This window comes from Camarhynchus parvulus, chromosome 2 (assembly GCF_901933205.1).
Source record: "Camarhynchus parvulus chromosome 2, STF_HiC, whole genome shotgun sequence".
Taxonomy (NCBI): domain Eukaryota; kingdom Metazoa; phylum Chordata; class Aves; order Passeriformes; family Thraupidae; genus Camarhynchus; species Camarhynchus parvulus.
In genome coordinates, this window is record NC_044572.1 from 81,903,734 (window position 1) to 81,931,491 (window position 27,758).

The window sequence follows — 27,758 nt, forward strand, 5'->3', positions numbered from 1 at the left end:
GAGGATAACAGAGAATGTTTGCAGTAGTTCTGCTTTTATTTTTTCTTTTTTTTTTTTTTTTTTTACAGGGCATTGGTCCTCTCAGGACACATTTCCTTAATTCCTTAATGGAAATTGACTGATACACTAACTGTAGAATTTCAATTTGTGTTTGAGATACTCTAAATGTAAAATCTCAATTGGTTAATTGTTCAATTAAACTCTAATTTCATAAAGCATCAATTTTTCAACAGTAAAAAAGTGTTTTATTATTCAGTTGCTTGAAGGTTATCTCTTTCCAGCAAATCCTTTCAGGTTTTTGGGTGTATAGAGACCTTGACTTTTTGTTTTATTTTCCACTTTCAGTACCTTAGCATCACTGAAGGATTTAGCTATGATGCCACTGGGCAAAAGTTTCTATGAAGTGATGAAAATGGCACTGAATTTGACTGCTGCATCAGTACAGGATAGGAGCTTCGAAGGTAAGAAATTTGCTTCAGATTTTCTTTGAACTACCTAATAAGCATGCTGGAAATATATGACAGTAACTGCTGCACCTTCTGCTGAGTTCCTGATGTGCACAGACTAAACTATATTGCTGTACTGCTAACCTACTTTACTGATCTGCTTTTTAAATACCAATACCGATTACTACATTTTATCAGACTCTGGCAATTATCAGATAAACAAAGTGTCAGATAAACTGGTCTAATACATAGTGTTTAGAATGGTCATGGTTTAGCAATGAATTTTGGAGACGGACAAAACCAATTCAAGGGACAATTTCTTCCATTTGATAGAAGGACAGCAATTTTTTTTGGACATGCATGTTAAGCATTATGACTGGTTTACTTTAAGCTTTATTCTTCTGTTCTCATAAATTCTGCTGTCAGTTGAATGGTTACATTTCTCCATCTGTTGCTTCACCATGGAAGATGAGTTTAATTGGAGAAGGTAGGCTGGCCCCAGGAAAACCAGAAAAGTTCAGGAGCAAGTTTCACTGGCAAACTGAAGCACACATGGTATAGGTGCAGCTGTCTGCTTGGTGAGAAAGAACAGGCTAAGAGTAATATGCAGTCTAAATCCCACTTCACCTGCAAAAGTGAAGGCTGATGTGGGACAAAGCTGATGTGCTGGAGCCCTTGTACAGAGGATGAACTTAATTTCTCTGGAATTTCTGCTGTTCTTCCATTGCTCTCACTCTGACTAGTGATTCACATCCAGTCCATACACACACCTTGCATGCCTCTGTGCAGTTCAGAATGGCACTCTACTGAGTTTGCTGACAATTGCTATGCAGGGGCATCCCACCATCAGCATATCAACTGCTAAAATGCCATCACACTAATTGGCTTTACCACTAGTGCAGTCATGGGTTTTATCCTCTGTAAATTTGTGTTCAGGTGCACACATCCTGCTGTCCCCAAAAAGGCTGGAGACATGGTACTTGGATCTCAACAAGTGAGATCCACCAAGAAACAACATGAATAAAAAGAATTAATTACATAAACATAAGCTTTCATTTCCTTCAGGTTTTCAATACAATCTTTCTTTTGGGGATGTTTTGTGGAATCCGCTTGCTGTGAAAGCAGAACTTCAATCCCGGTTTGGTTTTGATGGCCCTCATGTTGAGAAGCTGCTAAGTTATACAGCACAATTAACAGAGGTAAATCAGTTGAAAATTTCAGTGTCTAACTCTTCAATATTTTTTTATTTGTACCCTGAATGTATTTTCCTGGTTACAGAAGCTTAGTTTTGTGAAGCAGTTACAAGGTTGTTAAATATCCTGGCTTCACTCCCATCAAACAAATGTCTAGCTTTAGCTGAAAACTCTGCACATAAAGATACTAATAGGTCTTGTTTTATACACTAATGAATTTATGCCTCTCTGAAGTCATAACTGTGTATGGTAGAGCCCTGTGTTTATTATCCTGTAGAGAATTCTGAGGGTTGCTCCACTAAGCTTTTAAACCAAATCCTTGATTTGAATGTGACAGGATTATCTTGTCTGGGAGCACTTTTCATCTCATTTGCTGGATCAAGAATGCCTGTCTCTTCTGTGCATAAATTAAGGGAGACCAAGAGTCCTTTCTTCTCAGTTGTGGAATCTTGATATGAATATACTAGAATGAGTTTTCTCAGTGGTGCTTAATCAAATGTCCTGGAGAGGCATCACATCTAGAAGAAAATCTCTTTCTTCAGACAGAGCATTCTAACCTATCCGCTAGACCAAAGTTGTGGTGGTTTGGTTTGACTGCTGAAAACTGGAAACAACTTTTGAATTTGTGCTTAAGTCCACAGTTGCTTTAATAGAACATGTTGGCATTTATGTGAAATATGTTTGTTCTTTGTAGAGCAGTACAGTTTAGAGTTATACCCCAGAAGAGCTCATTGTAAAAATAGCTTATTTAAACAAGTGGATAAATTATATTTAAAAAAACCCAAAACCTTGAGTTTTGAATGGCCTTTTAATGAAATATCAGTGATGGCCTGTTTAACCAAATGAACTGCATTCAACTGCAGCTTGGTAGCTGTGGTTGACTGTGAAATCCCAGGCTACTCATTTGGTAACTATTTAAACTAGTATCTCAATATTTTGTGCTTGTGTTAGAACATTGAAAACCATCAAAAACTATGAAAGAAGAAGCCTGGATGGAAGCCTGGATAATGTTTGTTTGGAGCCCTTCAATTCTGTATCTAATGCCCCGTTTTGTTTGGTGTCAAAACACCTGCAAAACTTTTTATGAATTCTCTGGTTAAAGTTGAAAGGAGCAAGGGTATAAAGTATCTCAGAAAAGCAATACCAGAATTAAAATGTGTGGCATTATTTTTGTAAGCTTTAATAATTATTGGCTTAGGAATATTTAATTATTCATCACAATTTATTGGCTTGGGAATATTAAATCATTCATCACAGAATTTAAAAATTAGTCTATGAGGTAAAAATTCTGTTGTCTTGGCCACTCTCTTGAAACCCACCAACATCTATTTAAAACTAGTCTGCTGTATGTAATGACTGGTTGAGACCCATCATTGTACTACGTGCTTTTTATATCAGTAATTTTTATACTTGTGACGTTGTTTGAATATAGTTATTCTACTGTAAGGGTACTGTATCATAATCCAGTTATTTCAGTGCCAGCCGGCAAATTACTGTAGAAGTAGCAATACAAGTGTAGCTACAAGGTGAAAATTCCTTGCATATACAAGTCTCATCATTCTGCATGCTGTATGAGCACCTTAATGGGGCCACTGGTTTTTTATGCAGCAACCTGCAAGGGGAGTACTTTGATGTGCCTGGGAATGGGAGGCTGGGCTAAATGGGCTTGGTTCTTGCTCAAGAGGCTATGTGTTATTCTTGTTTTCACTAGATAAGTAAGTTGATAGGAGAGCTAACACTCAGCAATGCTCCTGAAATACTCATCAATTCCTTGTGTCCTTGCCAGATTCCCACAGGAGAGACACTGGAGCAGTTTGTGTGCTCTGCTCTGGCTATTGTCCCAGAAGATGAAGCAAACAAGGAGAATAATGGAGAGGGCTGTAATTCTGCCCAGCATGAGGCCAAACTGTATCTTGTTCATGCTGTCAGCAAGTTCAAACTCTATGCACAGGTAACTTTAATAAGTTAATAGTTTGAATTCCTAATTTTTGGATGTAGGTTGTCAGCAGTAACTCAGTTAAAAAATCTAAGTTATCTATAAAATTGTTTTATTGAAATTTCTTGCTAATAAAATGAAATAATCCTTATAAAGGATCATTATAGTGGAAGTGTAATCTATCATCATGTGTCCACTTAATCAGATTTTCTCATTAATGGAGATTCAGATTTGAAATGCAATAGGGAATGTGATGAAATATGCTGCAATGCAGAGACCTGTCTGAGGAAACTGTTTACTGTTCCACTTGAGATTGAATGTTGAACAAAACTGAAAATTGACTTGACACCTACACTGGTATATAATTAATTAATTTATTTTTTCCCCTCACTGACTCTGGCAATGGTGGCTGAAGCAAGATAAAAGTAAACCTCCAGTAAAGCATCTTAAATTTCTCATCTGGCAGAATAGCTTGCCATGCATTCTCTGTAATGATGTATATGTAGTTGCATGGACAAAAGAATTAAATATCAGATGTTTCCTAAGAAAAACACCTAGCTACCGTAACACTGGTATTTGTTTTTATACTGAAACATCATATTTTTCTCCATTCAAAAAAGAAGAAGAATGTATCAAGCTGCTCTGGAGATGTTTGCAATATTATGTAAAGAAAAAATGTCGATCTTCCTGTGTATTTCCTCAAAAATGTGATCTTTGAGGTTTCCCTGCTATATGATGAAGTATGAAGTAGGAGGTAATAATTCAATGTGACTGCCAAAACTAATGCACTAATTTCTGTGTAGGAAAACCCAGTAATAATTGCAGTCATGATTTTAAAACTCTTAGCATGGGTTGATGTTCTTATTATGGGAAACAGAAATATGTAAGCTGCTGGCCACTGTGAATTATCTTGGTGAAGAGAATATCTCAGAATATCTCTTAGAGTAAATCAGTTATATTCACTTGACATTGAAAAGAAAGGTAATGGTGAAGGAAAGGAGAGCAGTCAGTAGTTTTGGCCAGGCCTTTTTACGCTTATTTCTGGACCATGCATTGGGAGCATGCAGGCTTCTTCATCATCATTGTGTTATGGGGCTCCAAAAATGTTAAGGCTGCTGTCTTCCATCTTATTGGCAGTGTAGGCAGAAGTCTGGTAAAAGAAGACTGAGTAATCAGCTGTGGAGGTCAGCTTTTGGTTGATTTCAGCCTCAGTCCATCTTTTTTCCTTTCCTGGGTCTTTAGGCAAGGTCAGCACCACATAGGATGTCAGTTGTTTGTGTGCTGTAGCCCTTTACATTGCCAACTTGCATGTCAGTCAAAACTGTATTGAAAATCAACCTTTGTCACATCAGTAATTTCAGAGTCTAGACAGGTTGTAAGGGAGAAATTTTGGTATCGTTGTTGATTGTGTGAATTTTTTAAAGACATGCAAATGTTGTGTACTGCCTAAGTAAGAAAGCTTTGATTAATGAGATGTTCTGTTTTGCATTCAATGCACTAGGTACTTGAGCAATGGCTTGACAGCAGCAATCTCTCTCAAAATTTCCTTTTGGAACTTAGAAGAATTGTGGCTGGTTTAATGTCTCAATTTTTAGATGACAGGGAAGACAGGAAACTTTTTTCAGAGATAAATACCCTGATCCAGCAATGGAATGAGAAATCAGATGCCTATTTTTCAGAAGGATATGTTCCATCTCATTGGTAAGTTATACTTATCTTTCTGAAACTTGTCTTATAAAATTAGATCGACCTGAATATTGGTTTTACTTTAATTGATTTCTGTTTTTGTCTGTTTTGCAATTTTCTTTTTATTCTGTAGTTCAAAACCTTGTATACAGTCAAATAATTGTGCTGATGCTTACATATTCTGGAAAAGAAATTAAGTTCATGCTTCAGAATATAGCTTCCTACAGGTTCAACAGAGGACATGACTACTACATGATCAGGACTCACAGGAATCAGCAGCTGTGGATAATTGGCATTTTGAACTAGGACATGAATTCGTTATCTTGTTCTGCAAACAAAGTTGAATTCCCACAAGTAGTTGGTGTGAGTCAGTAATACTTCTCATGTATAGCAAGTCCAGAGCATGTGAAATATTTAGAATTTTTATTGTAGAGGTTAGCTCAGTTGCACAGGAGATCTTGTAACAGATGCCTTCATCAACAGCTACAGCCTATATGAAACAGATTTTTAAACACATAGAATTAGTTGTACATATGAAATTTGCAATCTCATCTACGGCACTCTGAGTCTGTGATTTCTTTTGATGTTTTTGAGCTTTCATTACAGTTTCAAGTTCTCTGTTTGGTTCATGACTTAATGCAAATGTAGACACTTTATGTGAAGATTTGACTATAAGCCCTGGACTTATTAAGAATGATATGTTTTGTCAAGCTGTTCAAATATTCCTGCTCTGGAAGGTTCTACAGAAGAGTTAAGCTGTACATAAAGGGATTTAATATTTGTCAGAGGAAGACTTGCATCGCTTCTGGGAGATGTAGTATTGGCCTCAGTTTCTCATTACTTGTAATTACTTGTCAACTAGTAAGAGAGTGATTCCATTATCAACTAGTAAGAGGGAGATTGCAGTCAAATTGTTTAAAAATTTAGTAGTGTGTTTTGAAATTTGGTTCTAATTTATAAAAGGAAACTGCTGTGCTGCTGCAGTTGTAAGCAACAACAAAGTAATTTTTTAGCAGTTTTATCCTTTTGTTTGCAACGCACAATATTTTTGTGCTCTACCTCTGTTGATTGCAGAGTCTGGAGAGAAAGAAAATATATTTAAGGTGAAGATATTTTTCAGCTTGAGGCCTCTACATTCAAAGACTCTTTTTTCCATGCACCTCCTGTTGACCAATCTTACAGAGCTAGTAGTTGTTTTTTCTTTTGATAAATAATACTGACACAATAGAAACATCAGAGGGTGCATTCCAATTTTCACTGTGATTTCATGTTTTTGTAGATACTGAAATAGCAGTGTTCAGTTATCAGGCAGTCAATTAGAATGTTTTAACTTTCAATAATTATGAGAAAGCAAAAAATTCTTTAGAATTCATGGAAAATTAGATGTTTTGATCAATTTTATTGCTACATTCCTTTCTGTAAAATAGTTAGTCTGTGGAACATAAAATATTTGTTCTTTTAAGCAGCTGAAAATGTTATGTACTCAAAGGTGTTGTACTCTGTGGCTTCCAAGCTTGATTATAAGTACTGATAAATGCACAATTCTTTAACTGCTGTCTACATTCAGGTTTTGATTTGAATGAGGTTGTGACTTTCCAGTAGGGTTTTTTTTCCACATTTTTTGAAACCCAAAACAATTGTCAAGTTTTGCTAATTCAGATTTTGTGGTGATTAATTTGCGACTGCTATTTAAATTATATTTGGAATTTCCTTGAATTAAGTAAATAAACCTAGATTCTAAAATTTAAATAGTATATAGTTAGAAATTCTTGCTGCCTGCTAGATGACTAACAAGAAAATAACTTACGATTGATTAATTTTTCAGGATTTTGAAGTCTTTCAAAGAGTTTTTGAAGACAGAAGAAAACTTAAGGATTTCTGGTGAAAACAAAATGGATCATCTTTTTCACCTTGTAGAAGTCATAGAAAAAATTATAACGTTTGATTTCTCAGTTTCTTCAAACAAGTCTCTAATTGAAAATGCCTTGAATAATGCAATTATATGGATAAAAAATTTTGCTGAGGGGGAGGAATCTGCCACCAATTTCTTACTTGCAGTTTCTGAACTCCATAATGACCTACAAAAAAATTTCCAGCCTCTTCAGAGCATCTGGACAAAAAAGAAGGCAGAACTTTTCTGGCGTATAGTGGAAATTGCATTCCATGAGCTAGATTCTAAGCTTTCTCTCTTGAGTCAAGTAGAGCAGGAAGAGGTAATTGAGACCTTATCTAGAATTTTATCTTCCATTACAGAAAATAAAATCTATAACAGAAGTATGGTGTTGCTCAAAAAGATCCTGACTGATTGGCCAGAGTTAAATATTACTGCTTTGGACCGTTTAAAACATTTTAGTGAACACTTCCAAAGAAATCTCTATGAAGTTGGATCATTGTCTGGTGATCATGTCAATGTCTCATTTAGCACAATACCTGGAGTGAGTAATACCTCTTCTTTATTGCTCTCCAATGCAACTTTTATGTATAAGGTACAAGAATTAGGAGAAATTGTGCATGATTTCCTCAAAAATATTCAAAAATTAAACAGTACTATTGTGGCCTCACTTGTTCCAAAAATTTTCTCTCTGTACCAGAATGATGATCTGGTTTTAAATATTAAGAGCAATAACACTGTGTTAAAACTTCTTTATGAGGCTTCAAAAAGTATGTCATCTTCTCAAGTATGGCATGATTTGCAAAATAAGGAACTAGTTTTTGATTTTCTGTTTGAAACTTTTGATCTTCTCTGGAATCTCACCAGTAAGTCTCTCTGTGAAAAATTACTATTAATTTACAACTATACAGAGTTTCAAGCACAGTTTCTTGCACAGAATGGAAAAAAAGATATACAAATTGTTTATGACATTCTGAGCAGCCTTAAAACTTTATTTATAGATGAAGAGCTCCAAACAGCTGTCTTATGTTATTTGGAAGAGTTTCTTGATCTCCCTCCAGAATGCCTCGTAAATAATGGGTGCACTGATTTCTATCTAGCAAACACGAGTTCAGTAGAGTATTCAGTAGAGGTTTATGACTTACTTCTACTTCCATTGGACAGTGTCCTGTCTGATGTAACAAACTGGGGAGATGAGGTAAGTGTGCCTTCTGCTTTGCACTGCACTTTTACATGGCTTCAGGCATGGACAGAGATTTTTGAAGAAGCATCGGAAATCTTAAATTTGAATTCAACCTTTTTTGTCTGCCTAAGAGATGATTTGGCATATCTCTCTGAAAACCTTTTAAATGTAACTCAAGATGAACTGTGCAATAATACAGCTATGGCTATTGTTGAAGCTACAGGAGCAGCAATGAAGCTTTTGAGAGCTGTTTTTCAGGAACATGGCAATTTAAATGACTTGAAAGATTTTGAGGCTTTACTTGTTAATTTTCAAAGTGTAATTAACAATGCATTTGAAGTCACAAACTTGCTTAAAGATAGCAGTTTAGAAAGTGTTTTAGAGATAATAGGAGATGTGATAACTAAAATGCAGAAATCTATACTGAAAATTGTTAATGAAGAGTTTTTGAATTCTCAGCTTGATGCTTTCATCTCAGGAGCATCTGAGGGAGAAGATAAGGGTCCTGGTGTATTTTCCATTGAAAATTCCCTTTCTACTATTCTTAAGCTCTCCCAAGAGGAACTTGAAATTATTCTCACTGAGATAAATGCCACATCTGCTTCTTTAAAAGGTGTACCTCGAGACAAATATATGGTTTGTATCAGCATTTTCCAGAATATTACCAAACTAATTTTGGGTAATAGTCTGAAAGACATAAGAGACTTGCAAACAAATTTTTCATCTCATCTTAACTCCTTTCTAAACTTTCATAGTACAATGGATGAAGCAGAGGATTGTAACACGTGGTTATATGGATTAAGTAATCCCACTGAAAAAAACAAGTCACCTTCCCACCTTGAAAGTGCAAAACATATTTTATTTCTTCTGCAGTCGCTGGGAAATGCTGAGACAGATGCTAAGCTAATGAATGTGATGGACTTCATTAATTTGGTTTTTAATTTGACACTCCCTGAATGTTCCCTAGGTGGTTCTAATGTGATTTGTGCAAGTGTTTATTTCAATATCATAGCAAAAACTTTTAAATTTGTTCTCCCTGAACTTTATGTCAAACATGACATAAATGTGCTTGAATTTATTTTTAAACTTTTAAATAATTCTGGAGACCAAATGCGAACCATTATTAGTGATTTAGTTGGGAGCTCATTGTATATGTCAAATAAGACCCATTTTAGTCAGTTGACCCCTGGTTTCAACAGAACTTCAAGAATGCTCCTTAATCCTTTTCACCACGTTTCTCTTATATCAGTGGAACTCTTGTCAGAAATCCAAAGTCTTCTGAAAAATAAAACTTTTGACTTCCAAGAAAACAGCTCCTCTCATTTGGACAATGAGAATGAACCTTTCTTGCATGGGAAAAATATCAGTTTGCTGATGGAATTCTTTCAATATATGATTGGAAAACTTGACTCAAACTTGCAGAATGAACATAAAACATTTCCTCAGAAACTGATAGAAACAGCAGGTCTGAATATTGAACTGGTAAGGATGGCACTTGAACTTTTCAAGTCTCCTACTTATGTTGACTTTCCATTAAGAGATGAAAATGAGCTTCTAAATCATATGATTGCCTTGGTGCAAATCGTGAGAAACATGGATGTTGAGTTTTTGATAAGTAGATTCAAACAGGTCCAGGAGAACCTAGAAAGTTTCTTTAAAAATATCAAACCTTTTAACCTTGAGAACTCTGGGTTAGGTACCTTAACAGACTGGTGGGATGCATTTGAGAACATATCATGTTACTGGAACCTGACTGGTGTACGCCAAATAACACAACTTTTTGAACACGATGAGCTCTACAATACAGAAGATGTGTTCAACCTCCTTTTTGATGTCATCAGCCTTACAGAAAGATTGGCTCATGGAAATGTTACAGAAGCACTAGCTGAAATATATGCTTTCATACTGACTCAGGAAGAAAAAATGCCAATGTTTACTGATGAGGAGTTCTCTAACCAAGTAGAAGATCTTCTAACGTTGCTGGAGATGTTGGCAGACATCTCTGATGAACCTGGAGATGCTTTTGTTTGTTTTTCTGCAGCATTCTGCTGGACTCTCACAACAGCAACACCTCAGAGTGATGCCACTGTTAAACCTTGTGATTTGGTGCACACCAATTCTACTCTTCATTACAACGCAGTCATTGAAGTCATTAAGGAGCTTAAACTCATCACTTTGGATGACAGTTTCGCTTGTTCTATGGAGGACATTCAGATGGATATAATTCGTAATCTGACTTGCTTTTTTCATCAGATTAAAGAATGGAACTCTATAATTTTGAAGTTTTCTGAGCTCCATCATATAAATAGCTCAGTTCTTGAAGAGCTGCTTGATTTTTGGAATGAGCTATCCCTTTATGCTGTGCCACTGCAGGTGAATAATACACATGCAATCAATTGTTCGTCCACACCAAAGAGCCAAATGGCTTTACAAATCATCGAAACTCTGGGCAGCATTTCAGTGTCAGAAATGGAGATGGCCAAAAGACTTCTTGAACAGCTGGATAATCTTTATGGTGGCCTAAGCTGGAACAGAGAGTCAAGAACATCACTTAAGAGTGTTCTTACTAATGTTAAGAATATGACCAGTGAAGTTTCCGGACTTCTGAATGCTGAAGCTGTTCTTTCTTTTCTTTCTGTAATTCAGCCTTTAATGACGCTCTCATCTGTTGGAAACCAGACACACGCAATGCTTATGAAAATCTCAGCTTTAAGTGGGAACATCAATATAACTGATAACTTTGAGAACTTCTTGTTTCCTGTAGTTACAAGCATAGAAAATTTATTCGTGAATTTTAGTGTTAGACACTTACTTGTGGTGATAGATCAAGAGTTTCAATTACTAAAGTTGGCCACTGGACAGTCCTCTTCAATGGCTCCTGATGTTTTACTAGAGCAGTTTAAGACATCATCTGTAGATGCCATATCAAGAAATTTTGAAGATCTACAAGACATTGTGAATATTATATGCAAGTGTAATGATAAAAATGATTCTAAAATAATGCATGCTCTAATTCTCCTTATGACTAATGAAAATCCATCAAATGACCTACTGCTGGCTGTCAAAAATATTATTGCCTTTCTGGAGCTATTCCAAAATAAGTCTAAGAAGGACTATACTGGTATGTGGTTTGGGGACAGTCATTTTAGCAGAGAGAAATTGAATGATACTCACCCTGCTTTTTCAGTTTTGCTAAACAGCCTCCTTCACATAATTGCTGATCATGATGTTGTAGAAGAAGCTTTGCATACAAACAATACTGAGCTTCATAAAGTTGACTTTATTGATTCATTTTTTTATAATGCACCATATAGAGACACTTCTACTCAGTCCCAAAGCAGAACTCTGGAGATCATGGAAGAGATTTTGCAAGTATTATTTCAGTCCACTGCAGAACATGACAGGAATAAAATAAAACTCTTACTAATGAATTTGCATAAGGATGTAATGGCAGAACTGAGGTAAGTGTTTTCCATGTACTCGTTTTGGGAAGTGTGCTGACAATGACAGAAGGGCTATCTGTTTATGAACAGCTCAATCAAAACTTTTATTAAGTTAATTAGTGTTTCATTTCAGATTTGTTCCAACTTATGTTGTTCGGACTAGCTGTATTTGGTATCAGAACATTTGTATGGATAGATTATTGTGGTTAATTTATGTTTACAATACGTGTTTAGTCATATGTATTGATACTTGAATTGGTTTCTTTGGAACTATTATAGAAATAATTATTTGAAGATACTTGTGTTTTAAAATCCTTGCAAGTCTGAATACTGAGCCCCCACTAATTGGCAGGCAACAGTCATTTTTGCCTTTGGAGCTAAATGTTAAGGAATGCTTGGGCCTAATTCTTTGTAGCGTGAGTGGAGGTTTTTTTCTATATCCAAATGCAGCTATACAAAATTTCTTTAACTCAAATTTGTTGATGTCTAATGGCTATTGAGTTAAGTTGGTCAGTTTAATAAATGCAGTGTCTGAAGGAATCTTGAGCCCACAATCATATTTGCCTGATTGATCAGATGTAATTCAGAAGCAGAGGAAACTGCTTCAGATTTACTGATGGTTTACTTAATAAAAAGGCTGCTGGTCTGGAGTTGCTGCATTTAAACAAAATTGAATGAGACACAGGTTGGTTGCTCCAAACAGCTCTAGGGTATCTTGCTGGTGGATCTACTGGCCCTACTGACATAAACCAGCTGAGAAATGGTGTTGTAAAGTTGATGCTGTGATGTGGCATTTTGACCTTTATGATTAATTTTATGTAAATACATGAAACCATTGTCTATCAGGGCCAAGTATTAACCTAATCTGTTGAAAAATATCAAAAACAAGTACTAGAAAAGTGGTTTATTTTCCCTACATGCTGATTATCTGCTCTTTACCATCAAGGCAACATATTCTGTGGCCTCTTAGTATTTCTGAAGCTATTATAATTTTGTTTATTTTGTGAAGGTATTTTCTAGTACTTCTACGGTATATTTTTTAACATGGAAGTATTCTGACTTTGAAATAGTTCAAACAAATGTAATAACTGTTAATACTGAAATCCTTGTGTGGTTCATTGAAGACTGTATTTGTGCATTGTCACTTGAAATTTTTCTGTGGTACCCTTGGAATGAAAATAATGTTTTCTTATTGATATTTCTACAGAGCATCTAAAATCTGCAACATTCTTCAGGAACGTTTATACCCTGATAGTGTCATACTATTGCAGAAATTGCAATTTACCATTTTGAATACTCTCAAAATCTTTTCAGGTTGGTTATCACAGTAGTGACTCTGGGACCCATGTGTTAGTGCTGTTAAGTTAAGGCTTTACTCTGAGCAAACTTTTGTTCAAATAAGGTAATTTGGGTGATGCCAAGCACAGCAAGCATACTGATGCCTGGAAATTAAACCAACAGAGGCATACGAAGAAATCTGATACAGATCACACAAAGGAATTATTTCTTTCTGGAGTGTTCATGTGGACTTAAAATCCCAGGGAAAGCAGGAGACCTTGTTGCCCCTCCTCAGCTAGTGAGCTGAGTCAGGTCACAGGTTTTTTTTAATGAGCCAGACTTGCCACAGGGCAGTGTGTATTTGACAATAAGGAAAAACAGGGCAAGTATTTAAAGGAAGTAGCATCTCTCACTTCTGGCCTTCTCACACCAGTGAATTGACTACCTGTAGCTGAAAAACTTCACATTCAACAAATTGTTCAAATTTTAATGTGTTACCTTGTTTTATTCCTTATGTATATGCTCCCAAGTTGTGCACTTTAAGAAAGGCTAAAACCTTTCAATATAGATATTGACCTGAGTATTAATTCATATTATTATTTCTTTGGGAAACAAAAGCCAGTGCTTTTCAGAGCTCATATTTTAGCCAACTATGCCCAGAATTGTTTGCAAAGAGCAATCAGGAGACATTAACCTGCTCTTCTAGGGCAAGGGACAAAATCTGTAGTGTCTTATGCCTAATTAATTTCCAAAAGAGTGTAAGATGTGATTACAACCCAGTTTTGACTGTCTTCTCCACTCCCCTGTGAGGGATGTAGTTCCAAAGAGTAAAACAGTAGTGCTGTTGAGCTAGGCTAAGTGATACTGCAATTGTGTAGCCAGGTACCTGTGTTCTGTCCTTGACCTCTGAAGAACAGTCTGTTTATTGAGAGAACTGAGATTAGGCAACTAAATTTCTGTCATTCTCAATTCAATCCTCTTTTGTGGGAATGTTTCATAATGTTTCATTTGTTACAGAAAATATTATGAAACCTAATGAGAAAAAATGAAAACTGCTGGATTTGGTTTGATTTGAGGAATAGTAATATTACTTCTATGAGCAAGATCAAGGTTTGCTTGTTTTAGAAGCAGTGTTTAATGTTTATTATTCTTCCTATTTGACTTAAGAAACAAACTTAAGGAAAACAAAACATAGTTCAAAAAATTGCCTTGATACTGAATGAGAGTACAGCAGTCAAGTCAAATTCCTTCACTACTATCCCATGTACAAACCCACTGCAGACAGCAGAAAGGAGGCTTTTTCCAAGGATATGGTGGCTGCAAGCTTGGGCAGAAACAGTTTCCATGGATGACCAGGGGGATAATACTATCACCCTATATGGGTTCATTATCCCAAGATATGGAAAATACCTATGTAATGCTGTTTTCCTCCACTAGTAGTTTGGGTTTGAGAGTTACTGCTCACTGGAGGGTTACTCACACCCAGGTGTTCCTAGAGGGAAATAGCATCAGGGGAGGCTGCCTGAGGAAAAGGTAGATGTGGTTAATATACTCAGCTTCTCACAGTTATGTGCTGTTGCTCATGAAGAACAAAAAGGAAATGGTCCTCTCTGGTTCTGTAGCAGGTAGGGATGCTCTTATTACTGATCATAAAAATGTAATGGAGAAGAGTAACTGAAATTGAACCAAACCAGCCTTTCTTGTCCTCTGAAATGATACATAAATTTAGTTAGAAATATTTCTCTGTGCCTGAACACATGAGATGTTCCTTCATTTTAAAAATGTTCCCTTACTTGTTGGCTAACTTTAAATTTGATTTCAAGTTGGTTTTTTTATCTGATTAAATCTGGACATTTTCTCTTACAGAAGAACCCATTGTCTTTAGCAACATTTTCTGTGCCATTACTAAGTGTAAAGAGGGATTAATGAGTCACTTGCTCTTCGCTGTCTTTGAAGGGATTGCTGTGGTTCAAGATCATTATCAGGTCTGAATGATTCCCTCACCTACAAGTGTACTTTACAGCGTGCATTAAACTTTGGAAGCTAATGAAAGTTTCCTTTTTTTCCCCACTGTCTGAATGACAAGTCTCCACAATGGCTATACAAACCTGAAGTTTAAATAGGTATAGATCTGATAATTCTGATAGAGGTACCCAGAAGAAATTCCTTAAATAAACATTGGTGAGCTTCACAAGCTGAAAGTATGACTTTGAATTATTAGAAATCCTATAACTAAGATAATTGGATTGTCAACCAATGTCAAAAAGCAGCCCATTTTTAATTTCTTTAAATTCCATCATTCTGCGAATTTAATGAGTTATAGTACATTTATACCTTAAAATCTTCACAGGAACATTTGTGAAATTAAAGTAGGAACAAATAAACTTCTTAGCCAGAATAATTAAGGCTAAAATAACAGTTATGATTACCGGTTGGGTTCAGTCTGTTTTTCTTTAACATGAAATTGCCAGCAGATGAGGGTAATATTTGGCATATAGAGATTCATCCAGAGATGGAAGCAGGCCTTTGGATAGCACACATGTGTGTACACAGAAAAAATACTACAGTAATTTAGTTTTTAGTATAGAATCTGTCTTCTCTTTATTAAATAGCTCTGCTGCTTTGGCTACCTGGACAATTTTCTGATACTAACAGCAATGTGTTAAACAAATGACAAGTGGCATCACTCAAAGCAGACTTTTGCAGGCTAAATACATTGTGTAGTCACCACCCTTCTATGACCTACTTCTGCAAATATTAAAATCTTTGCAAAATTAAAATTGTAAATATTCAGGAGAAAACATAGAAGCGCATACTATACTGAGCATAATACATGAAAAAGTTTGGATATGAGGATCCAGGTATTTTGGTTTGTTGAATCAAAACAGATGTTCAAAACAAGCTTTTTGGAAAAAGATAAAATGGTCAGACTAAAAAAAAAAGGGAAAAGAACAGCTCATTTAATTTTGAAACAAATTTTTAAAGGTTGGCATTTCTATCAGTGGATGACTGTCCTTGACAGGCTAGTTCAAATTCCCAATCTGATTGTTTCCAAAACTCAAATATTTGAAAATTCCTCGCTTCTTGAAAACATTTATTCCAGTTTCAGTTAATCATACAATGACTACGAGAATGTTATCTTACCCAAATTCTCATTTGAAGCTACAAATCATCTAGTTGCTGAGAACTGCTACTTCTAGCTGTAACACAGTTTCATGAATTTACTAACCATGTGATCACTGTGTTCTGCAGGATGTTGGAAGATACTTGACCACTTTCAACAAGGGAGATTGTGAGAGTATGGCATATATAAACCAAAAACTTTCCAATGCTTTGGAGAGCTTTGTGGGAGCCTTGCAGAATACCAGCAGTGACAGCTGTGAATGCCAGCTGATGTTGGGGAATGTCCAGAGACGACTGCAAATGTAAAGCATTTCACATTTTGGTACCTCAAATGGTTCCTCATCATTAATGATGTTATTCTGTGCATATGCCTGTGTTCTAAACTAAGTGATTACAGGAGAGATACTGTCTTTTTAAGCTTTGTTCATTTAACTTCAAACTGAGTAGATAAAATATAGAAATCATTTAAGTAATTTAGAATAACTGAATACTCCTAAAAACCTTCAATTTTTTGCCAAGCACTTGCAGCAGATCTTGCTGCTCTGCCAGCTGAGTGCTTTGGATCACATCTAAGAAAATTTTCAATTTCCTCTGACTCAAGTTAGGTCAAAATTTTGATATCCAATTTTTTAATTTATAGCTCTTTTGATATGTCTTTTCCTCTCAATAGCTGAATATCTTTTTGTGAAATATTAAGCATTCAAATCAGTTCAGCAGTTCTAAGAGTTAGAAACACAGTAGGCTGATCGCAAACTGATGGGATTCAAGTCATCCAAACAAATTCTGATAGTTATTTGCATGGGGAAAGCTATTAGATTTTAAGTAAAGCTGCTACTACAGAGTGTTTCAAATTTGCAATCAGCTAGATGTAGACATTGTTATAATTGTTGCTATACTGGTTTGACTGTTGGATTGTTTTCATAACAGGCTTGAATGGTGTCTGTGAATTACAGTAATAATACAGAAGAACTTGAGCCTAGATTCTGTTCCTAACCACCATGGGCTCATGTCCATTTTTGAGGAGAAAATAATATCTAATGTGTGCATAATCTTTATTACTTAAATTATAATTAGATGGACTTATTTTCATCTCGAACTTCAGTGATTTGTTTTAAAAATGTGTGTTCAGTGAGAAACATGGAAGTGAGATATTGCTAGACTGGTCCTTCTCTATAAGTTGCTGTTTGCTAGGGCCCTTAGTCATTATGGGAATCTATCTCTACATATGTATATATGTAGAGTTGCACATGTGTATCTCTTCATATGCAGTCTCATTTAGGCATGAAATATGATGACCACTGCACCAGGTAAATACTGCATGAGAAGGTCTGTAGAGGTGCTGACTGTGTGCGCAGTGTGTGCACACAGAGCACAGTGGGACACTGTTGCCTCTTTTAGTCCTGTTTCACTGTTCATGTTTGTCTTTATACATCGAAGTGCCAATGACTTGGTTCTGATAACTTGTGACACTAAGGCTATCATTCCAGGGTGACTGAATATTTGGAGCTACAATTGTCGGAAAACCCAGCGGCAGCTTTCCTCAACAATTTTAATCCTGTGAATGGTGGGTTCCAGTTTTCTTCACTTTTACTATAAGTGCAATTTTGTAGGACAATAACAGTTTCTTTGTTCTTTCAACTTCAAAGGGCCACTGTTAATTACTACACTACTACTATTGACATAAGGCAATTTTGTGAATTGAATGAAAAGGATACCATCTGTTCTAAATCTAATTAATAAATTTGGTGCGGTTGGTATTTTCTTTCTCTTCCAGATATGAAAGTCAAAGATTTTGTGCAGAATATTACTCAGTTGAGGCTGGACATTGGTTCTTCTGTCAATATTTCTGAAGAAACTGTCAATACTCTTTTGGAAGCCAGTGTCTCTCATTCAGAGGTAAAAAAAATCAAAAAGAGGTGTCAAATTAGTGGGTTAATCTATAGCATGGTGTGCCAGCTGAAGCAAAACAAATCATGTTTGTGTGGAATCTTATATTTCCACATGAAATACTTTGGGAGTTTTAGGACTTTAAAGTAATAATGTGATGCATTAAGAGATCAGTTTATAGTAGCACTATTCCTCTGGTCTAAATGGCACTGCTTCCATTACTTCCAGCAATGTTTTACCCTCTTGTGCTGATGCAGAATTGAAGCTTTACTGTCTTGGTATTGTAGAAAAGATGAGGGTTTCTGGAGATATCATTTTGTATCTTACCACTCTGCTCCTTGTGATATGGAGTTGTCTTATGTATATATTTTTTTAAAATTTCTTTGTCTGTTTCTCACTGTTCTTACATTATCTTACCACTGTCTTGCTTTACTTTCCCTTTGAGGTGTTGACTTTTGAGTAAGTTTTCTGAGGGAAAGTCTGTGTGTTACCATTGCTTTTTCCTGTGATCCCAGTGATCAGTCCAAATCATGAGAAATGCCAGCTGCCTAAAAGGTTCTCTCTGCTGCAAGTGTCTGTTGAAGAGCTGAGGGTGCATTTGGTGAAAATTGATCAGCTCAGTCAAGCAGCCACTGGGTGTCAGTGATGCTCCGCTTGCAGAAACTGCCGCAAGCTCTGTTTTTGAAAAGTGCAGCATTAAAAAGGCATTTCAGACCATCATAACTGCTTATAGATGATTTGTTCTTCTGCTTCTGTGGCAGCGTGACTGCCTTTATTGTTAGCTTGTTATTGTGATACCACTAAATGGTAATGAGAAAAATCATCTGAAAGCAATTCAGTTAAATGGGATTCAGTGCACCTTTGATCCTTTGGAATAATAATGCTAATTGGCTGAATTGTCAAATTACTTTTCCATCATTACTTTTTGCCAGTCTTATGTAGAGCTTAGATATATACACACATCTCACATTTGGATAATGATACAGAACTTTTTGTTTGCTTAGTGCTTAAATCCTCCCCCGGTCCAGCTGGAGCATTAAAGGCCCGTGTCTCTTACTAATTATGAAAGCTGCACAAGTACTTTCTAGAGCTATATTTTAGGCGTGCCCATTATATTTATTGTCTATAAAGCCACTGTCTGATAACCTAATGATAGCTATAGGCCCATTGTACCCAATATTTCTGTGATTATATACTACTACTGTGCTTTCCTCTGGAACAGTAAGAAGTAACCCTGGGAATTGTTTGTGCTTATTTTATTTACCCATAATTTCTGCCACGATGTTTTGTGCTGGTCATGCTCATTGCCAAGTGATGAAATGACTTGAAATCATTTAAAACCTGTAACCTGAAGACTATAAGCATTCATTTACTGAGTGTGGATTAGCACTGGCACTCAGAAAGCTGCAAGGAAATTTCAGAGGAACTTAACCTCAGGGATAAAACATAGAATGTGTTAAAACTGCACTGAAATGGTGATATACATTTGAGGCACATTTGAAATAAATTTCCAAGTGCATCACAGTCAAATTTCCTCCCTAGCAAGAAGTCCAAATCAGTATCATCTTACACTGCTCACAGAATTATACTTTCATTCTCTTCCTGGAATGCACACACAAAAAAGTGAATCTTTAAATATGTAGAAAACCTTGTAGAATCACAAAGGAAAAATTCTGTTTCAGAATAAAAATCAAAAAAATCTAATCATTAAGTTGAAAAATAAAATGTTTGTGGCAATTAAAGAGTTGAATTGTGTATCCTGTCTGTCTTGCAGATCCTCTCCCTGACTGGGTACTATTAGCAGCAAGAGATGCATTCAATGGAGGCAGTAGAGGCAGATTTTGTCCTAAGCAGTACAATGGAGCCTTTTTCTTTGGCTCCTACAAAACTTGTATTTTTTCTGGACTTGTTGAATGGGTAGCTAAGAGCTCCTGAGACACCTGGGCTTCAAGCACTTCAAACCATTATCCGAGAATGTTTTATTATAGCCTCACCCAGGGTCTACTTAGGCATTTGTCCCTTTATCTGCTATTAAATAATACTTTGAAGCAGTGTTTAACTGAGAAATATGAGCTGGCTCAGAGTAGACATTATGCCATATAGGCATCCCAAGTGTTAATTTGTGTCCTTTGAAAGAAGGAAGGACCATATTGTTTGATGTTAGTGATTTACACACCCAGATTTTGATCCTCAGGTGTTCCTGCGGCAGAGGTGTATATCTGCTAGAAGGAGTATGCTCAGCATTGTAAATATGCCTGCTTATGGTATGAATGCTCAAGAATGAATGATTGACCTGTGAAAAATGAAAGCAAATCCTTATAAGAAATATACTTCATCTTTTTATATGTACAAGAAGTATAAAGTAGGAACATAGCAATCTGATATAAAGCTGTATGGTTTATTATTTCAGGTCTGTTGGTGCCTGTAAATTGTCAAGTTACTGTGGTACAAATTTTCACCTTATTGACTATAAAAAAAGGTGATGCATTTCAGAGAGAAAAATTTCTAATACACATATATTGTGATAGGTTCTTTACAGTGCCTTTGTGGTAGCTTTAACTGGAAGATGTGATGAAGAAGTACTTAGCCTGCTGCTAAAGCTCCCTGAAAACAATAGAACTTCCCTGGAAGTGGAAGAATTATGCTCTTTACCAGCACTGGACTTGTATACCATGTTTGTATTGACTATACAAAATTTGAATGTCCGTCACATCATTTACAAGGTAAGATGTTTTATTGGAAGGTAATATGACACACAGGTAGATAGATTAATAATTATGTTTTTTCTTCAGATGTTCTTTCTCCATGAAAGCAAACAGAAGACATACAGCATTTTTTGTCTTTGGCTCCCCAAATAGAATAGTTGAAAAATGGGGCTGATAGATTGTTCCTTAAGAAAATTATCACTGAGGAGTAATTACAAAAGCTTTGCAGAAAACACAGGAGGTCAATGATGTATTTTTAATAATCTTTAGCAGAGTTTGCAGTTCATGCAATTAGTCACTTCATTATTTGTAAGAGTGGAAGACTTGATCTAACAATATTTGAACTAAAAGCAGTATAGGTACTCACATCACAAGAATGACAAAACTATTTTCTAGGAAGAATTTATAGCACTGTGGATGCAAATGTCTACGGCACAACTGTATTTTCTGTATAACTGTAGATAATCTGGAATCTAGTGTGGGTATTCAGTGAGATAATGGTTTTATCTGTAAGAGCAGAACTATTGAATGGGATAGTTAGAAGAAATTTAGTTCAGTTCTTTTGGGGGTAATTGATTGACAGAACATAAAATGTGAGCATGAATATCTGAAATATCCTTATAACATTGTGAGGAGCAATAGTTTGTTCTAAAGCCATAGGACTCTGGTTGTATTCTGGATGGTTCATGTTTTATTCTGGATGCTGCATGCTCAGTTAAGCAGATAAATATAGAATTTTAAAAACAAGACAATTTCCCACTGTGGGTAAAGATGGCTGAGGGGAAAGAAAAGACTTTACTTCCTGAATTGTCTGCAAACCTAGGGAAAAAATAATAGAATAAAATAAACCAGTGCTTATTCTGATAAGTGTTTCTACTGAACTCTACAGAAACCTAATAAAATTCTAGCAAAGAGTAAAAAATGTTGTCACCTCATCCTAAATTATAATGGAAGTTCACTACTTTTTTAGCAAAAAAAGATTTTTTTAATGGGTGTCTTTCAATTTTATTTTTTCTAACTGTGTAAGGCTGAGAAAAAAATCAAGCACAGACATTATAGTAGGAAGACAAAGGTGGATAAAATAGATAATCAGAGGAAGCACTGAAACTATATAATGAGATTATAGTGGTTTTATTATTTTGCATAGACAGGTAACAATGAATTAGTTTGTATTATCATATCATCTAACTAATCCCCAAAAGCAAAGGGAACAGAGAGAAAATCCATAATGACAAATTTGCATGGTGGAAATAGTAAACAGCCAATTGAACTTAGGTCAAGTAGGTAATAAAATGCACACAATTATTTTCAGTGTGAAAAATTCAAAGAGAAAGAGTGTGGCAGGAAAGTTAGTTACTTTAGGGGTCATATGAAGCAATTAAAGTGGTTTCTAAATTTAATTTAACTTACAAATTATTTTTAATATATGAAATCATTGCATTGAACATTTTTAAAGTGGTGAAGAAAAAGTTTATATTTACACTGAATTCTAAAAGGATAGAATGTTGCAGATCCCATTAGCATCTTGGGTTGGAAAGCTCTCTTCAACTTGGCAGTTGTAAATATGTTTTGAATATTAATTTCTGTTTTGTCATAAACCAGATCTAACATGAAATTATGGAGAGCTTCTCTTCAGCTTAATCTGAGAGTAACCAGGGTTATATCAAAAGGAGTTTTGTTAAACATGCTTGTAGGATCATTGTAGAATCAGTTTTAGAAAAAGACTGAATAATTTTGCATGCTTCATTGGAAGGTTAACATTTATTTCTAACTGGAATTTCCTGTTGTGTTTTTTTTCCTCCTTTTCCAAGGTCCAGATACCACCTGAGGTAGGCAATGTATTAAATCTGCTGCTGGATGTGGTTTCTAGTATCAGTTCACTTCTCAATAAAGTCCAACATGTCATGGAAAAGCTTCCAGTGTTCCTCCAAGGAATTCAAAATATTGGTGTGCTTGACATCTCTACATTGCAGCAGGTATGTGTAGGATTTCAATATGAAAAATTAATTCCCCTTGTGAGGTGATTAGGTAAGGATATGTGCTTAGTAAGAAGGCACGCTACTAGAAATGATTTCCTAGAAAGTAGGGAATGCTGAGAAGAGTCCATAAACCCTAGGAAGGTTCATTTGGTCTCTTTCAAGCAGTCTGGTAATTCTAAAACTAGTGTTGTGTTGTTTCTGTCATCTCTTTTTTCATTAAATTATGAGATTATGTCTAAGTTACCTCAGTGTTTGTCAGCTGACTAACATTTTCTATCATCTGTGATTTGGAGATGGCTAGCCAGGATAGTGTGTTTTTGTTTGTTTTTTTAAGAGCAGACCATTACTTTTTAAACAAGAAATATCTTTGCTTTTTTAAGGAATATGAGTTCAAGACAGCCTATGCAGTTCTTCTTTCTGCCTTGTGTTTCTGTTCGTGTCACCTAAGGGGTTTGCGTGATAATTCTGGTTGACATTATAAAAAAGTGGCATGAGGTGTGAGTGAGGGTATTTCTTTTGTCTCTGCCTTTAAGGGCAATTGCTGAATGCATATCTGCACAGCTAGCTCAGTGGTGGATCTAGTGTTAAATGAATCATCAGCAAGTTCCAATTCCATAGGAAGACATGCTGACCCTCATGGCATTACTTTTTGGGTTTGTTGTCCTTTGTGGAAACCTGAGGATTGAATCTGTTTTAAAATTGCAAACCTCTGAAAGATCCCACAGTGATAGATGGTGCAATCTGGTTTATTGCTAGAGTACAGAGTAAACACTGCCTAAGTACTATTTTCCTTAGTGATGCATTTTTCAATATCTTCTAATCTGTGTGATAGAGACATGTTGAAAAATGCTGTTCTGGTGCATCTAGCAGTTTTGAGCCTCTCTTTTTGGGGTAACTCTTTGGCTGCTGCAATTAATGGTGACTTTCACCAGACATTTCACATTTTTTCCTGCTTTCCTTAAACTAGCTCCATTTGGGTCAGACTTTCCTTCCAGCAAATGAAATATTCCTTATGGACTAAAATCCCAAGGTTCCTTATTTGATAGAAGAACCTCTCAAAAGGTGCTGCTTAAAAAGTGTTTGCAAATGAACAAATGGGACAGCAGAGGGCCATCTGCTCACAGTTTTAAGCTTTGCTCGATGGCTGCCCCTATTATCCCATAATTTACCATAGATTTAACCTTGGAATTTTTTTTATTTTTTCACTTCTAACCTTTTTTGATCACATTGTTCCCACAATCTTTATTTTCTAATGTTTTGCTAAATCCCTTTTACTTTTGAAATTGCTGGGGCTTATTGGTCACCTAATAATTTGTGGACGATTAAAATAATCAGTGCCTATTTCTTTTATTAATAAGTTACCTTTTTAGATTTCAAGGGCTCTTCTGTCTCCATAACGTTTTTTTTTTCATTTTGAAGACTAATAAAAGTATAAGTTTCCTTTTTCTTTGGTTTAAATTGATTTTTTTATCCTTTCCAATGAGTTTTAATTATTGATTATTTTTGTTTCTTTTCTGTGGTGGCCAAACTTGTACTACTGAATAAATGCTCCACTGAAGTGCATATATTGCTTATACACTTCCCTCCTTAAATGTTTTCTTCAATTTCCAAAAGAGCCCATCCTTATGGATTTTTGTTTTCATGATTACCAAGAGCAAAGTAGTTCAGTGACATTGAAAGGTTATCACATAAAGAATGTAAATGTTTTTGGGGTAAAATGTGTGGACCTTTGTCAGAAAGACGTTGAAATTAATTAAAAAAAAACACTTTATAAAGAAAAAGATAATAAAGTAATTGTCAACTATGCATACTTATCAACATGGATTTCTGTCTGAAAGAAAAACTGGAAAGCAAGAAATAGCTTTAATATATCTGTAAAATGTGAAGTTGAATTGAAAAGGTACATGTATTTTAATAAAAGATGATGTAAAACCTATCAGAATTAACTGGAATATGGTGCCAGATTCTACTGTTAAAAACATTGAGTGAGTGGATAACTCCCTGAAGAAAAACACTGCTGATTTCAATAATGATTTTTGCTTGTGTTTTGCTGTTTGAAATTATTCTGTTATATTTTCATACACATTTTTTTGCATGCTTGTCGCTCATCAATAGGTAAGCTGCAGGGGACTTCCTGAGTTGCTAAATGCTGTTAATTGTGAGAGGTGGCCTCACTCTGTAATCCTTCCACTAACTTGAACAAATTCTCTGTTAAACCTCATTGTAGAACAACCTGTTGGGGTTTTAAATAAATAAATTCTAACTTATGTTTATTTGTGGCTACTATGTTTATTCATGTATCAAAAATGTTCTGTAGCATTTCTAACTTCTCTGGCTTGCCCATATATGTGTGGAAGGCCATTTGCAGTCCTTTTCTGTTTTGATAGTTGAAGTGACCTTTATTCTAGCATTTGGTTTTTGCTTTAGCTTTTTCTATCAGACTCTGAGCTGCTTAAGACAGTCTAGCATTATTTTATTGTTTTTGCATGCTGGTTTAAGGCTAATCCTGAATGTCTGGAAGAAGAAATGTGTGCATTGTTTGAGGGGAATTACAACTGATGACCCTTGTAGCCTGCTTATTCTTGTTTATGCCTACTAAAATGACTTTCCTAAACTTGTATTCAACTTTTTCATAAACTGCACACAGTTTTGTGTCTTAGATGATTAAGGATGAGTGATATACTGAGATGACCTCCATTTTATAGCAACATCTTATGATTTCAGTTGATAAATAAGATTTTGCACTTGTTATCTTTCTATTCAACTTGCTTAGAATTAGGCATTTGTTTTTTTGCCATATTGGGTTCTCATCTTCTTTTCTCTTGCAATGCCTTCCAATATTAAATGATAGGCAAATTTAGGCAATTTGCTTCTTTCAGGGCTCACAGGAAAAACACTAACTTCTTTGTAATCCTGTGCTTTCTTTCCTGTTAACAGGCTCCCTGCAATATTGTCTTAATGCCATTTTCTTCACCACTTTTAATAAGCAATTGGATTAATTGATGATTAATATTTTCTGGAGCATGAACATTAATTGGTCGCTAGAGTTCACCTAAACTTGAGTCAACTTGTAACATTTTATTGAGAAAGGAATTGCCCTCCCACGTAAACATGTAATGTTGGTCAGGCATGATAACTTGAGAATGCATTAAATTTTACTTCTCAAATACTTTTTTGTCTTTAATGTTCTCCCCTTAAATTTCACTGTATATCTTGCTCTAATAAACATCAGAACCAAATATCCATTATTTCCTGGATCATTATACTTCTCATTCTTGAGTATACATGATTTTTCTACTTTTCAAATAGCTCCATCTAAATTTGAAAGGCTACTGAAAACTGTTTAATCAAATCAGCAATCTTGCTATTATTCCCCTGATTCTGTCAATTTCAGGATGAAAAAGGCTTTGTTCTGTTTATGTTTTTTCCCAAGAATTAGGATTATCCATTTGTCTGAATTTATTGCCTTTACCCCTATGGTTTCATCAAATTTTGAATTATCTTTAGGCTCCTTGTAGTTTTCCAGGAAAATTGCATTATTTTTCTCTCTCATTCTTTCTCTCTAATGTAATGATTCAGAATGTATTTTAGATTTATTTTTTGCAAGCTCTGTAGCCCAGTATGACTTTGAAGTCTCTTTTTATGAATCATTGGTATTTCTATTCCATGTGAATTTGTTTTTATTAATAACATTTTTTGGCATACAGCTGTTCTGTTGGGTCAGAAGCTCCTATGCTATGAGGTTTTTGCCTCCATTTGAAAATCCAGTTCCAGATAACCTTTTAATCTTCCATACCAGCTTTCCTCTTCCATGACTTTGCTACAGTGGCTTGCTGAACTGATTAGTTAGTAGGAGGCTGGTTGTTTGGATTCATCAGTCTTGATTACAACCCTAATTTATACAGTTTAAACTAGATCAAAGATAACTCTTTTTTTTTTTTTTTTTTTTTTGGTGAGAGCCATACTATATATTCCTCATACTTTATCAAAGCCAAATTTTAAGAAACATATCTTTTTGAGTCAGTGGATATTTAGTTGAAAGACAGTAAGTAGATTCAGCCTGTTAGTGGCAGCTTACCACATAAATATTCATTATTTCAATTTCAAATTATTTTGATTGGAACTGGAATTAATTAGCACGTTTGTGCTCTTTGACTGAAATAAGCCCCATTTATCCCTCTAGTGCAAATAGTCACTAATAAAGATTCATAACCAATTTTAAACAGCATTGTGCATAAATAAAGTTTATTTCTCCAGTGAAGTCCATGCCAGCAGATTTATTCAAGGGCTGTGGATGATTTTATTATGAAATAGGGGTATTACTTATTTACTTTTTTCTGTGCTGAAACTGTATGCTAAAAGTAAGATTTTGGGAGCAGCTATCACTGAGTTTTAAATGACGCTTACTAATATTCCTCCAGGATTACTAAAGAAGCACCTGGCACTTCAATAAATGCATTGATCAGGATAAACTGTTTCTAACAGCACAATTTCCAAACTGTCTGTGATTATGTCTTTATGTAAAGTGCTGTATTACTTTGAAAATTGACTCTTCTGTTTAAAAAAATTCCAGCAATAAAATGCTAATTTTTTCTTGTGCTGAATGCGTGTGTTTGACATACCACAGGTTTTTTTCTACTTGCCAGTTGTGAAGTCTTCAAATGATGTCTGATAGTCTAGTTATGCCTTTCTTGATGAGCATCTGCTACAGTAATGAGTATCAGGCAAGCCAGTGCACTCTTCATTTGCACCACAGCATCAAGATGCCTTGCAGTTGTGTCCTCTTAGAGCTGTGCACCTGTACAGACTTCCATGAGATATCACTTACAATCCAAGCCCATTATTTGAAAAGTGGAGCTGCACATAGGATGAGACTATTGTTGTTCTTCTTCCTTTTTGAATGTGGTGAATGATGGTGCTTAAGCCATAAAAGCAGTCAGATTGCTCTCTCTCCTGATTAGATGTATGCTAGTCATGAACAAATGGCAATAATAAATGCTGGTATGAC

General features: G+C 35.4%; 1 protein-coding gene across 1 annotated transcript in view; it reads left to right on the top strand.

Annotated features, from left to right (window-relative positions):
• Positions 1-27,758, top strand: part of ABCA13 (ATP binding cassette subfamily A member 13) — a 169,957-nt gene that overhangs the window by 19,064 nt on the left and 123,135 nt on the right. The window contains 12 exon segments of the mRNA XM_030964165.1: positions 346-461; positions 1,512-1,645; positions 3,426-3,590; positions 5,077-5,276; positions 7,087-9,014; positions 9,585-11,456; positions 14,923-15,041; positions 16,309-16,481; positions 17,667-17,743; positions 17,954-18,075; positions 20,595-20,789; positions 22,583-22,747. Coding sequence (XP_030820025.1) covers positions 346-461; positions 1,512-1,645; positions 3,426-3,590; positions 5,077-5,276; positions 7,087-9,014; positions 9,585-11,456; positions 14,923-15,041; positions 16,309-16,481; positions 17,667-17,743; positions 17,954-18,075; positions 20,595-20,789; positions 22,583-22,747 — 5,266 coding nt within the window.